Genomic DNA, 15299 nt, shown 5'->3' with positions numbered 1-15299 from the left:
TCATCATTTTATTTTCGTTATGTTATATATATCGTTTTTTGATCTCCAAAACCCCATTCTAAAAACATAGCGCTTTGTAACCCTGTTAGTTCCTCACTAACCTAAAGCTTGCCAGACAACAACAGAGATTTCTACCAGCCGCATATACCTTTTTATCTGCAGTTATCACAGTTGATCTTTCTGTGTATCATAATTAAATCACAGAGGTCTAATGACAAATAAAGCATAAGCACTTAATTAAACCTCACAGAAATGAGGATGAATCATTCATTAAAACAATTATTTCCGTGAATGGGACGTGACAGGCACAATTCCTGTGCAAATTGCATTACACGCAAATAAAGAGTTTGGCATAGCCGTACACCAGTGCGCCTAATTATGAAGTGAATCGCCAAATACAAAACTGTTAAAGGGTAAGAAGTATTAGAAAAAAAGAACCTAAATCCAGTCTATTTAAAGCAAGCTGTTGGAGCCAGAAATGCCTTACCGGGGTTTGTGTACACTGCTGCTCTTATTTCAGTTTATTTCATTTCACGAGACGGATGTAATTATAGGAGGCTATTTGTGCCATTAATCCTGTGTTTGATTGAATTTTTTGACGTAGTCTGCATTTTTTTTTGCCCGTGTCTCTCAGGGAGAATAAACAAAAAGACAGCAGTTGGGGGGGGGGGGGGCAACGTTACAGCAGGCCTGCCTCGAACAGTATGTCGTCTTGGCAGTTGCTCGCGGCGATGAGTGTAGCAAGATGTAAGGTAAATCCTAGTTGGACCACGACCAGCGCCATGGGGAGCAGAGATTGGAGTTTAATCCCATATCTCTTGCCGAGGAGGATGCAGGCAGCCATCGCTGGGCATATTAAAAAATGACAGGAAGTGAACCGTGGCTGTGTTCCACTGCAGGTTCACAGGGCCCTTTGGACTGAAGAGCGTCCCTGCGCAGGCTCAGGCTATCGTTTCAAATTACAACATGTGTCGTCCCCCCCCAAAAGAAAAAGGAGTTCCAATGACACCATGCGACGCAAATCATAATTCAAGTTGGGGGCATCCTTCAACCAGGTGAAAATAAAGATCACCAAAGCATGTGTGATACAAATTAGGACAGAGTTAAAAAGGAGCCGATGTTCGGGAGCACTACTTCGGAAGTCTGCACTGATTTATCACGTGGACAAGCTTTGTTAAATGTTTTTCCTAAACGTTTCTGATAAAGGGGCTTTGTCAAACGGCTCCATATAGGCTTTGTTTTTCTTTATCACTCCCACCTGGGCATCTTCCTAGCTTTTAATTAGGAGTTAGGAGCGCACGCGTTTACGAGAGGGGCCATCATTATTCCTTCATGTGCCGAGCAGTAATTAGTCCCCGTGTCAATCCACATAACCAGACACTATAATTCAAATGGTGGTTTTTTTGCACAGTGGGAGTAATTTATGTACCCATACAAAATTATGCAATTACCACAATCAACTCCTGCGCTTACATTTGCACTCACTTTAGAAAGCATGCATTTATATTAAATGCACTTGTTTTTCCTTTATTTTACGGACTGCTCTGTAAATAATATATAAAATCTGTATATACCTTATCTGCGTCGCCAATTAGCATTAGCAATGTAGCATTAACAGTGTGTGTCTACTTGAACGCTGAAATGTTGAAGCTTTCCAGAGAGGAAAAAAATTTCTCTGTTGACGCAATCCACCATGAGCCTCAAGAAAAGTATTCAGTTTGTTAAGCAAGCGCCAAATAAGGGGACATTACAATGCATGACCAACCAGGAACTTTCCCTGGGTTTTACATTCTTGTCGACCAACCCTTTGGTGCATTTCAGTTGCAGGCCCTCTCTTTTTCCAAGTGGATACTTTTACTCACAGTGACTTAAAAAGGTGACTTCTTTCACAAATGACCAGCTTTGGGATGTATTTGCACAAGGAAACAGCTACAGCATCCTTTGTGAGATTGGATCCGTGAGCATTCTGGTCACCATTCCACGCTGTGGCTTGGCTGTATCCTATTACCTTTAATATTCAGTTTTCAGACACATACACACACACACACACACACACACACACACACACACACACACACACAGAGGTAGAAGAAACAGACCCAGGGTGTGTGTATGGTGTATGGCTGGGGCTCAGTCTGTCAGTGTTTTATTTTCCCTTTAATGAAACATGTTGTCTGAAACCCCAGGTGTGCTGTAGACAGGGGCATGCACCATGTCTGGCAGGTGTCGACTGAAAAGGCTCCTCCCAAAAGTTTCAGACGATCCAATGAGAAGATGTGGCAGCTGAGTGCATCACCGGGTCGGCTGCAGTTCTTAGCGATAACCACCATCTGTATGTGAAGGTTGACCTCTTCTCCTCCCACCCCCATCCCTGCCCCCGCCCCCGCCCCATACGGTGCAAGCTGCTGAAGGGCCTCAGACAAGGCGATCCAGCACACACGTGTGTGTAGCGAAGTGTATCGCTCCATCAGAACATGGAGATTACAGTCAAAGGTCGCCTAATCCCGGCATTGCCCCCCCCCCCCCCCCCCCCCCCCCCCGCCACGGACGTCCCTATGGGAAATCAGCGCAGCACTCTGAGAGGAAAGAAATTCTCTCCCCGAAACCCATTATATCTCTGAGAAGTCATGGCGGATGTGACGGAACTTGGGTCATATTATTCTTCTCCTCACGGACAGGATTTCACCATTCCGCTCGGCTGGTGATTCCGGAGAGCTGGCGAGAGCAGTCGGGCTCGTGGGATGGAACGGAACCGGACAGGGTTGGGGGGGAGGGGGTGGTTGACGGGCCGACATGCGAAAACGGCCGTGTTTGGATCGCATCACAGATGACGGGCTGCCCGTTCATGCAAATACAAAGGGGACAAAGCATTCCACACGCAGGAAATTGTGAAATTGCAATTTGCATACAGTTAAACGCCACTGTGAATGGGGAATATCCATCCGGGCCAGCTCCGCAAAAAAGCTTTCGCTGTCGGTGAGAGTCTTTGAAAATCGCTGCTGAATGGGGTCTCTTTTAAACAGGGATGAGTAGTCCATCTGATTCCCTCTAGTGTTTTTATTTATTACTGGTGTTTGCCAGGTAGCTAGGTTAGGCATTTGTTTTCTAAAGTGTAAATATGGTAGGCTCTGGAAGCATTCAAAGCCTCAGGTGGTTTCAAATGTGGCCTTCTCTCTTTTCGAGACAGTTTGATGGTGCACATTTCTTTAACCCCAAGATCAATAGAACCCTGTATGTTCGAACTTCGAAAGCAATGTCTTTTTTCTGTTAATGTGGCAATGTATATGTTTGCTAGCCATCAAAGGAAGATACTGCAGTTAAGGAATTCTCTTTGCCGCCAAGTGCCTGAAAACCCTCTTTAATCTGCACAGATGACATTTTGTTGTTTTATAACCCATATTGCAATGAAATAAAGAAATTGTCACTGATATAAATTAAGTGCTCAGTTCAGGTGCATAAATGCATTTTTTGTGCATTTCTTTCTTGGTTTCTCTGTGTTCCTAATTTTCCATGACATTAGAAATGTATTTTTGCACAATGTTGCTCATCTCATTCTATGGAGGTGTGATCATAACATGACAGAACTGCCATAAGGGAACTTTGCATAGAGTATCAACTGCATGTATGGTGGCTGAGTCCCTTTGTCTTGTTTTTATATCTAGTAGCTAGTTTGTTTTTATACAACATCTCCCCCTTGTGGCTGCTGAACTGTTGTACAGAAAAATAAATGATAATGTACTCTTGATTCCTGTGCCATCACTATACACAGGGTTCTCCACAAGTAATGTTGAACATAGCATGTTTACCTTCTGTGTAATATAATATTATATTGCATTTATGATTGAATTAGTGTCAAAGCTAACAGATGTACATATGTACATACATATACCTAATGTTTCTAAATGTTGCTGTGTAACTGTACACTTGCAATAAATTATAATTGTGACTAATTTCAATCACTGTTCAGCTGTGGTAGCTTTCTTCTTGTCCACAAAAATTAACTTTCTGTTTTCTCTTAATCAATTTGACATTGCTTCACAGTAACAGTGTACAGATGATATACACCCAAATCACGGTATTGTAAAATATGACTCAAACATGCACATTGGTTGTTGTAATGACTTATGTCTTTGAATCCCTCTGTTTTCATTTTTTGTCACCAGGTGATCATCTACCAGGGCGGCCAGGTGTTCAGTTTGGCTAACCATCTGAACGGGCGGGTGGGCTTTGTCGCCACCATGCCCAGCACAAGTGCCTCTGTCTTCATCAACAACACGCAGCTCTCTGACACAGGGACGTACCAGTGCCTGGTCAACAACCTCCCGGACAGAGGGGGGCGCAACATCGGCGTCATCGGGCTCACCGTGCTAGGTACTCATTGGGACCCCTGTGTTGTCGAGCCCTACAGGGTTTGGGTTGTGTGCCAAAGATAGGTGACCTGCTGTTGTAAAATATCCATCTGCATCCATCCATCTGTTCTCCTTTGGCCCAGACTTACTGTTCAGTGGAAAGGAAGACCTAAGCGCTGTGTGCTTAAGTGCCATGTTATGTGAAGTGTTATGCGATATGCTGCTAAGTGCCATGCGTCGTACAGAGCATTGTGGAGTGCGTGGCTTCACGAAACCCAGAAATGGCTGAAGTCTTCTTGTCTCACTGGTGTCTCGCCTCTTGAACCATTCCTTACAGTTTTTCAAAGGAGAGCAATTGGCTGATTGGTTAAAGCAAGTCAATGATTGACAGTGTATTGCAGCCTCTCCCATTGTTGGGTTCATAAGGCATCAAGCTGCCATTACTAATTTGTGTGAAGAGGTGTTTCTGGCTTAATTAACAACAGATGGCAATTGTCTCATTAACTGCACCCTAAAGCACTCCCACTAGCACTGTCATTGGCTTTATATTGTGACTGGCAGTCTTCCTGTATTTTTCATTAGGTCAGATTTTACCCCTATAATATGGACTGCAAGTGGTTAAAAGAGTTTGGCTTGTACCATAAAGGTTGCATGCTCCCAAATGGGATGCTGCTGTTGTGCCCTTTAGCAAGATGCTGATGCTTTAGTAAGATTGCTTCAAAAATATCCAGCCTCATGAATGGATAATATGTAAAATGTCAGTTACATAAATTGCCCTGGATTATCCTCCAAACAAATAAGTAAACACACCTGTTCAAACTTCACCTCAGTTGCTGAAATTTGACTACTATGCCTAGAATCCATGCATAGCTGAGATATAGCATAATGCAGCTTTGTTGATTTGTTTAGTTACTATATTGTAGTGTGATTTGAGTTAGCTTGACTCTTATGTATCATAGTCTGGTACCCTATACAGATTTAAAATAACTTAATTTTCTTAATTAGTAGACACTATTATATATATATATATATATATATATATATATATATATATATATATATATATATATATATATATATATAATTTTATTTATTTATATTTATTGTTTTTAATTAGCACTGTTTTAGACTTACACAATTGTACTGTAATTTAGGTTGTTTGCTCAAGTGAGATATGTTGCATTCGACCATAGTGGCCTTGGAGGTCACTCACTGTAAAAGTTTCTGCCAGATAAATACACTGATAAATGGTAATGAAGATTTACAATGGTGATGATGGGGACAGGGATGATGATGGTCATGATGATGATGATGATGATGATGATGATGATAGTGATCCCCCCCTCCCTCAGTGCCGCCCTCCATCCCCTCATGCCGTATCCAGGGAAGTCTGGACGTGGGGAGTGACATTATGCTAATGTGCGCCTCGGAGGAAGGGATCCCCACGCCCACCTACGCCTGGGAGAAGCTCGAGTCCGTGCCCAAGCTGCCCAACACTGCCATGCAAGGTATTAAAGTGCAGGCTGCAGGAGTGCCCTTTTGCCCCACGTTCGCTGGTAAATGAGGAGTACTTGGAGTGGTGTGCAGTGCCCGTGGCTGCCCCCCGACCCGTCCCACAACCCTCTGTGGTACATGTGTGTGTGCGTGCGTGTGTGTGTGCGTGCGTGTGTGCGTGTGTGTGTGTGTGTGTGTGTGAGACCGAGCTGTTTGGTGCCTTCTCCTGCCTCTTCTCCCCGGCTGTGCTGTTGGCACGGCTTGTGGCTCTTGCCTTATGCTGCTACCGTTGACACAAGGCTACCCTCTGACCGACAGACGACAGAGGCTTTGTACTTTGTACTTTGTAGGCTTTGATTGTCAATCCAGGCATTCCTGCATTGGAAAAGCAGCATTCGCTCGTCTGTAGGAAGGACGAAGCTGTGCATTGTGGCTTTGTTTGAGATAATCGATGTGCGATACCTGGATTTTTTCCAAGCCTTTTTGCCACATGTCCGTCTGTACACAAGTTGTGTTCCATGGAGCCTTTTCTTAAGGGTAGCAGCATAACGATATTATTAAAAATGAATCTGCATCTGGCAAAGGCACAATGAATCATCGGCATATTTCATAAATGCGGCATAAATATGCATCCAACCCCAAGCTAATCTCTGTCATTTACTCAGAACGGTGCTATTTATGATGAATAGCAGACATAAAGTAACAGTATTTACAAACGTGTGAAATGTATGTTGTTTAGAGGAGAACTCTGGTTAAAAATTCAAAGTGGAGGGCGGGTATGTGGAAAACCCTGGTGGTACGTTGCCATCAAAGCCCCTTATTTTCTGTCGTCTTGGAAGTGAGTGACACATGGAAACAGCCCCTCAGCTGCAGAGGGAAACAAGGCAGACGCCATGGCTCCAGTGCCAGTCTTGGCAGCCCACCCAATAAGATTGAGTTATGCAAATGACGTACTTCGACAGTGAGTGCAGTAACACGCTAACAGCAGCTAGCTAACAACAAGCACGCAGTGTTCGGTGATGGAGAGATGCTGCCTGATTTGTGGTCCGCTACATATAAAAAACAACATTCAGTGTTAAGTGTTAATCTCTTGGATGACAAATGAGGGGAAGCTAGAATCTTGCTGTACACACAAAACAATGTTTTTTTTTCCATCAGGTCCGCATTGTACACTTATTCTGTAATATATGCTAAATTCTGTGGTTCTGAATTCTGTACTAGATTTAAGGGATGTGATTAGAAGTGCTCAGTCATGCCTTTAAGTCTTTGCCCTTGACAGCATGTCATAAGACAAGTTCATTTTTTGACCAGGGTTCTCCTTTAAAAAGTTGACATAAAAAAGCTTTTAATATGGCAGTGTTTATTTTACCTTTAAAGAGTTACATTAACACATTTTCACAGTATATATGTTCAATTCCAGAAATTACAGAAATTACACAAATGATGGCTCTAATTAGGAACCATTCCAAATTCCTTCTAATCAATGTGTTGATGTTGAAATGTTTACGTTTTCTCTACCTGACATATTTCACAGAGTGTAATGTATTTAAAACAGAAACACTTGTGGTCAGCTTTAATAACTCTTCCATTGGCCTACAGCAGGTCCTCAGTTCAAGTTTGTGTTAAGTGTCGATTTAACAATCCTTAGTGCCCTGCATTAGATTGTGCCCAAAATATTGTTAAATCATAATGTTAATGTCAATGTATTAACAGGTGAAATAACTACATTTATTATATTTAGCTGTTCTTACATTTGGCGTTCACAACTGAAATTTGTATTTTAAGGATTTCTTGTGTACAGTTGGTATTTTGTTTTTAATGAGAATTAGCAGATGGGTCAACAGTTTGATTCAGTTCCTGTTATTTGGCTATCTCAGCAGAGTCTAAACAGATCTCGGATAATAAGCCAGCATGTTTTGGGATCATTTATAATTCCGCTTCTGAGCACTCCCAGTGCCTGTGACGTCAGCACCCCGCGCTGGTGTTTTTCCGCTCCTGCTCCTGGCTCTGTGTTTTAACCCCGGACCCGATCTGTCCCCCCAGACCAGATGCAAGGCACGGTAACGCTGCGGAACATCAGCACCAGCAACTCGGGCCTGTACCAGTGTACGGCCTCCAACGGCATCGGGAAGAGCACCTGCCTCCTTAACCTGCAGGTGGTGGCACGTAAGTCCGGGGCAGCCGTCCTCCCGGGGGGGGGGTCGGGGGTTTTTCGGGGTGGCGGCAGTACAGACCGCCAGAGGAAACGGTAATCCCAGCGTGGGCCCGGTGTTTACAGTCGCCCATCTGCCGGCTAGTGCGCACGCAAGCTGCATCGCACTAACAGCCCTCCTCATCCCCGCCCGGCCAAAATTCCGATTCATCACCTGGCGCAACAGCTGACAGGAATTCACAAGCCCGCCGGGGGGGGTTGTGGGGATAACGGTAAAGCCGCATCGCTGCACTCCAGCCCTACATCTCCACAGGTCGCAAATCTCGTTACAGGAAACGCGCCCGCTGGCCGGCGGCTCAGACAATGCGCTGTTTGCACACAATGGCGGTCAGGTGCCGGCAGACATGAATAAATAATCAGATTAAATGAAAGACAGATGGCAGGAGCCATATAAAGGGTGGACCGCCCGTAAATTTAATCACATTCCCATGCAGCGAAGACCAAAGGCTGAGGCGCAGCATGCGGGCCCTGCTATCGAAAGCAGATAAATATTCATCGCCCTCGCTGGGTTTCGCGCATGATTCTGCTTCCCGCTTTGCTGAGACAGCTGTATTTGAAGTGCAATGCACTGTAATGCACCTCCCTTTCAGCGGTATGTGTAATCAGTGAAGGCAGTAAAGGCATACTGCAAATCCTTTCAGATGTTAATGCATGCGTTTATATACGAGCCACTTCAAGCATAGTATTAACGTGTAGAGATACCTTAACCACTTCAAGTGCATGTATTTCAAAATGTATGCGAGAACCCATTAGTCAAATTTTTCATATACATTGCTTGCTCAAGCAGTATGTTGCCATGTTGGTTTTGGAAGGACTGTTTAATCCATGCCAGTTATTTAACTGTGAAAAAGATACTATTCAGCGTTCATCTTGGAGAACTGTTGGGTAATGGTGTGTTTTATGAATCTGGACTGGCTTGATCATAGCAATTAAAGAGTAATTAAAGAACATTTTCATCTGCTTGGCAAAAACACTTAACAAGTGGTCAGTGTAGACATACTGAAGCATTTCTTCGCTGGCCGTGTCTCCAAAGGAAGTGTGGTCTGCTGCCTCAGCCACCATGTGACTGAACAAGCAGGGCGTTGTCCATCTCAGTCCCACCCTGAGAGTAACTCTTCTGTCAGAGATTCTCTTGCTTTTTCTCTCAATGTCTCTCGGTTTCTCTACCCTCTCTCTTTCTCTCTGTCTGTCTTCCAGTCTTCCCATCTCTATCTGTATGCCCCTGTCCCCTTCTCGTTGTCATTCTCAGTCTTGCCCTCTTTCTCTGTGCCATTCTCTCACTCCCTGTCACTCTCCCTCCCTCTGTATCCTCTCACTTTCTCAGCCTCTCTCTGTTTTTTGTCCAGTTCAGTTGGCTATTGGCTGTACTGCCATGACAGGTATACCCTTACTGTATGTTGCCAAAGCATCTCTCTCCCTCCCTCCCTCCCTCTCTCCAGCCCAGCCACAGAGCGTGGGCCTCATTGCTGGCACCATCGCCACGGGCGTGCTGGCCGTCATCATCTGCTCGCTCCTGGTGGTGGTCACGCTCTTCTACTGGAAGAACAAGAACAAGTACGAGGAGGACGAGATCCCCAACGAGATCAGGTAGATCCCACCCCTCCTCTGCTTCCATACATCACGATTCCACCCGCCTCATCGGCGTGCACGCTTCCAGCCCTCCATGTCCCGCGAATGAGAAGCGGTCGGAATAGGATGGAAAAGCTATTCATCCACTGCACTATGAGAATTAAATTGAGCTCTCCCATAGGCCTTGTTTTGTCATTAGCTTGTGCCTGTTGGCCAGCGGCCCTGCGGTGCTTTACATTCATCGCTGAGCTGTTTGAAAAGCAGCTGGCACCTGTCACCACTCCTGCTTTCCCTGCCTGATCTATGGTGGGTAAAGGTATAATGGGAGAAGGGATTCCTTCAGATATGCACAAAGCAGCCTGCAGTCTTGTGATCTGGAACTGTTGCTATCTGACATTGTTGGCATGATGTTTCCCTATAACCAAAGCTTCTGCTGTCTTTTGAATTATTTTTTTGTAGAGTATGTTAATAATTTATGGAGTACAAGTTAAATACATGATCGCTGCCAAGGAACAGACTGTTTTTGTTGACGAAGCAGATGTGCAGTATTAAAATAATGTGCAAAACATTTGGTTATGGCAAAAGTTCCAGCATTAAAATTGCTCTCTAAAGCACTAAGGCCAGCAGCCCTGCTACCCTGAAACTTTCTGAAGCTGTTTGGGGTTGGATGAGAGCAAACCAAGTCGCTGCAGGAAGTGATGTTTGTCGGCCAATCGAGGGCTGTCTTCCCTCTGGAACAAACACAGGACCAGTGGCCCAGTGCAGTGATGGGGCCAATGTACCGTAGGAGACCCTGTCGTTGGCGTTAGACATTAAACCAAGGTCCTGACTCACTGTGGTAATTAAAGACCCTGGGGCACTAACTGGAAAGAGAAGTATCCTGGCTAAATTCTCAGTCTAGTCATTTAATCAGCCCTTAGTTTAATTGGCTGAATAATTCCCTTCCTTTCTACCTTAGACGATGTATGGTGAGCGTTCTCATGCAAAACCGGTGCCGTCTGTCGGTCAGGTGGGTCGGACACAACCATGGTGGATTACACAAATCACGTTGCTTCACTGTAAAGCAACACAATCTTTTGTTTGTGAAAACAACTTAGCTGGAATTAAATTAAATCTCTCTTGTTATCAGAGAGAAACACGCAGCTTTTTACATGCACGCACACCTGGGCTCCAGACTCCAAACCATAAGAGAAAAAAAAAACATTTCTTATTCATATTAGAAAATAATAATAATAAAAAAAACATGTAAAATGTTCAGTAAAGTCAAATGCAGGGCTCTTCAGAGCAAGCATGTGGTGTTTAATATGTACATCTATATACCATCCTGTTATCCCAGCAGTTGATTATCACAGCGCACAGCTCCTCTGTTGCAGAAGCATAGCCAGCAGAGGTGAACCATGCATAAAGATCCATGCTGTCAATCTCGTAAATCCATATTCAATCTAAAATGCATTTATAACGAAGGAAGGAGATGAGCATCAAAAAGCAAATGTTCCGTTTAGCTCATCAGTTTCTTTGAAGGCATCCTTTAAAAGTTTGTCTCCATACATAATTAAAACTAACGAATGCCACCCCCCAACTCTCTCTCTCTCTCTCTCTCTCTCTCTCTCTCTCTCTCTGTCTCACACACACACACACACACACACAAACACACTCAAGTGAAGCAGTATGTTGATTTATAGTTGCTTATTTCTGTAGAGGTTCTTGAAGCAGTTAAATATATGAGCAACCAAGTAAAAAAAATGTACTTGGTAGGCAATTTCAGTTCCCCCCGCAGAAAACCTTTCTTACAAGGCATATGAATATGAAACTGCTGTAAAATGTATAGTTATAGTTCAAATCTCTATGAACCTGCTTGCACCTACCCATCAAACTCAAGGGTAGCACATAAATGTTCAACTATGATAAAATGTTTCAATCCTAAACCATTGCCCGTTCAACATATGTTGAAGAATCTGTTCTGGAACTGTCACCAAACAAAACTGCATTAGTGTATCACAAAAGCTGCCCTTACAGTTATTTACATATTGCTGGATTGCCAGACTCAGTGTTGATGTTTTCCTGATGTCACACAGTCTTCAGATCATCAGCTTACACCAATGGCATCGTACTGTAAGACATCAGGCCAACTACAAAGTTCGGTGGAAGAAGAGTGTTTCAAGTCCTTTTTGCAGTGCTTTGATTCATTTAACCAGTATTTTATGCCCTTGTATATCAGCATGTCATAGTTAATCCCATTCGTTGTACCTTCACCACAGGTAGCTAGCTGTGCTGTTGTGATCACAGCTGCATATCAATCAGTTGGACAGAATAGGTCTGTTGGTTTGATTTGATTTTTGTAACTTGGTGAAACAATAGGCTTATGATATGGACGAGGTGATTTTTTTAGGCTAAATATAACGACTTTTAATATCACACTCATTCAACGCAGATCATCTTCCTGCATCAGAATCAGGTCTGGGCTAATATTCATCAGGTGTCTCATCAGAGACATTGTCACTGTGAGAAGAATGTCACCGGTTACCTCTTTAATAAAAGTAATTTAAAGTGTGGTTCTTGGAAAGTTTTATTATTTTCAAACAAAGTTTTTCTTTGAAAATAAGTTTGCCCCAGTAGGATGTCACCTACTGGTGCTATTATATTATTTTTAACCATAATGAAAAAATAAACCAATATATTCTTTACAAACATTTCATTAATGTGATTATTAACAAAAATCATCAAGTAATGGTATTAATTATAATTTTTATTATTCAGAAACCAACTGTGCTAATTTGCTGGAATTCACATTTTTTAAATGCTTGATGATGTTCACAAATTACAGTGCTATGACAACACTACTGCTGTCAAAGGTTGTATTTATTGGGCATTTTCTCAACATATGGGACCAACTGTGGAAAAATGTCATCACTGCTCTTCAATTGTGGCACTTTACACATTGTAAAAATCGACTGAGATCTACTCATAGGAAATGGTCGTATTACCAGCTGAGAGCAGGAAGCAGGAAGCTTCATAAATAACACCCATTGCCTACTGTGAGATATGACTCTGTTTACTCCTAGAACTTCTTTTAGCAGGGCTTCTAGGTATAATTCTCAGATCCTTGATGAATATGGGCCCAGAACTGATGTTCTGTGAATGCCAAAATGAGAAAGATCTAGTTAGCTGGCTACCCAATATGCGATTTCCCTTTCTGTGTCATCACATAGCTATTACATGATAAAATATGTGGGACAGAAATCTTTCATTGTTATTTTTAGGTGAACTCATTTTGAAAATGCATAAATGCAGCCGTGCTATTACAGAAGCCAGGGACAACTCTGTAGAAGCAGATTTGTCACCCACAGCTAGCAGATTAAATCTAGATGCATTTGGATGAGCAAAATAAAGCATTGTCCTAAGTCTCTGAGTACATGCATTTTTAACCTAGCTAGGAGTGCTCTGCTGTTTGAGAAGGAAATGCTATACGCATTAGCATGTTGATTGTAATACTGTGTAGCGAGGGATGCCATGGTGCGTGAAGCGCATGGGCGTGCTTCCTGAAGGGGACGGCGGAGTGCTGTCACTACGGTTGAGTATGTGCTTTGACTGCCCGACCAACGAGCCTGGCTCTTTGGCGTCGTGGTCAAAGTTGCATGGTTGGTACCCTGTAGACCTGGGTTCAAGGCCGGGGGGGGTGACTGCTCTCACCCTTCGCTACATGCTGTGATGTAGTGAGTTTATTAGCAGGACCCAAAGCATGTCCTCAATATGCCTGTGTCACCCATGTTACCTGGATGGACTGAGGGTCAAGGCAAAACACAAGAGATGAAGCATCCATGTAATTTAGTAATCAGAGAATCTACTCAGCCTTGTGACACAGGCACACTGAGTTTGCGTTTTATCACTGGAATACTGGTCTCGAGGTTAGAAACAACACGTTTCATTAATTTTCATTATTATTATTATTTTTTTTGATGAAGTTCCCTTTAAGGCGTTTTGCATCCACTAACCTCAGCGAGTGGTCTCTTATGCAAGCTGAGGAGAGGTTCATTTGCATCCATTTACTAATAATAATTACAGAGTTCCTTTAACCTCCTGTGAGGCATGTCTTAAGGCGTAAGAGCACTTAATGAACAAGGCTGCAAATGTCTCAAAAGGCTGGAACTGAATCAGATGAATTACACCAAATAAACGGGAAAAAAAAACCCCACTGACTCGCTTAACTACTAATTACAAATCTAGCACTAAGAGTGCATTTCAGGCACTTTGCATTTGCAAATGCAAGCAGTCTTTATTGGTATTTCTTGGAAATAAGAGTGAGGAACTTTTTCCCAGCAGAACCCAAATTATCAAGTTAAAAGTGCACTGGAAGCTCATTTCCGTGTCTTCTGTTTCGATTAGGGAAGATGACCTGCCTCCCAAGAGGTCGTCGTCGGTCAAGGCATTCCACGCCGACGCCTCGTCGTCGGAGAACGACACCCTGACGTCCACCAACACCTACAACAGCCGCTACTGGCACAACCCCAAGCCCAACTACGACACCAACTCCTACACGCGCTACAACGGCGACACGCGGCAGACCTTCTCGTCTGGCCACTCGGCCACGGGGCCCGCCGCCCCGGCCCGCCCCGCCTACACCAACGGCAGCCACACCCTCCCCCCGCCCAAGACTCTGGTGGTCACCACCAACTCCGCCCCCTCCCCGCCCGCCATGGTCCGGAGCAACGGCTCCATCAGCCTGAAGCCGGTGGCCCCCCACGGGCAGCAGCACACGCACTCGTACGCCGTGAGCCAGGCCACGCTGGAACGCATGGGCGCCGTGCCCGTCATGGTGCCCGCACAGAGCAGAGCCGGCTCGCTGGTATAAGACTGCCCTCCCCCCGACTCCGTCCCCTCCTCCTCCTTCTCCTCCTCCTCCTCCCGTGTTCAACAGAACTGGATTTTACAGCAGTAGAGTTCGCTCGATGCCAACTTTCCGGACGCTTCGTCACAAAAGCAGCGCCTGGTGATCTTTCTTCCTGGTTTATTTTGTATTCTTTTCACATTATTTTGTTTATTGATCTTTTTTTTTCATTTGTTAAAACTCGGATGCGTTTTATACGCTAAGGGGAAGACGGAATGGTAGCCTGTAGGGAGGTAACCCAGTGAAAAAGGAGAGTTGAGTTTAGACATGCAATACTGCTAAGCTGTAACAGCACATTGTAAGACACAGCATTTTAGATTATGCTAATTTATGTGCACGCGTGCGTTTCATGTGATAGTAAGATGTACAATTCACTACAGGGGTCTTAAATACAGTTCTGATGATAGAAATGGCCTTAGCACTCCAGAAAGAGAGTAACATGGAGGTTTGTTCCGGTTCGTGTAAATAAAACAATGCATGGTTTTTTAATGAAAGCAAAGAATAATGTGAAGAAAAAAATTATAGATCCCATGACACTGTAGAACAGTTAGAATGTCATGGTAGGAGAACTGACCTCTGAACCAGCCAGTGGTGTTTAGGGGGTACTTGGCAGACAGATATAGAGGCTTCAGAAACTTAAATTCATGTCACCAGAGGAAAAAAAAAACATTACTGAACAAGGTTTATATGCTGTATCTCGTTCCCCATTTGAGATTGTTTTTTGTGGGTTTGCACTGTAACTGAATTTGTCAAAAGGAAAGTTTGATATTAGAATGTATGGAAGACGAGT

At 43.8% G+C, this 15299-nt stretch overlaps 1 protein-coding gene across 1 annotated transcript in view; it reads left to right on the top strand.

Annotated features, from left to right (window-relative positions):
* Positions 1 to 14518, top strand: part of igsf11 (immunoglobulin superfamily member 11) — a 92305-nt gene extending 77787 nt beyond the window's left edge. The window contains exons 3-7 of the mRNA XM_036537113.1: positions 4164 to 4371; positions 5702 to 5857; positions 7887 to 8009; positions 9495 to 9642; positions 14008 to 14518. Of these exons, the coding sequence (XP_036393006.1) occupies positions 4164 to 4371; positions 5702 to 5857; positions 7887 to 8009; positions 9495 to 9642; positions 14008 to 14473 (1101 nt within the window). The 3' untranslated portion in view covers positions 14474 to 14518. The remainder of the gene's footprint in view (positions 1 to 4163; positions 4372 to 5701; positions 5858 to 7886; positions 8010 to 9494; positions 9643 to 14007) is intronic.
* The last annotated feature ends 781 nt before the right edge of the window (positions 14519 to 15299 follow it).

Source organism: Megalops cyprinoides, chromosome 9, assembly GCF_013368585.1.
Source record: "Megalops cyprinoides isolate fMegCyp1 chromosome 9, fMegCyp1.pri, whole genome shotgun sequence".
NCBI classification, from domain to species: domain Eukaryota; kingdom Metazoa; phylum Chordata; class Actinopteri; order Elopiformes; family Megalopidae; genus Megalops; species Megalops cyprinoides.
The sequence above is the reverse complement of the archived record's forward strand: the minus strand, read 5'-3'. Positions and strand labels throughout refer to the sequence as shown.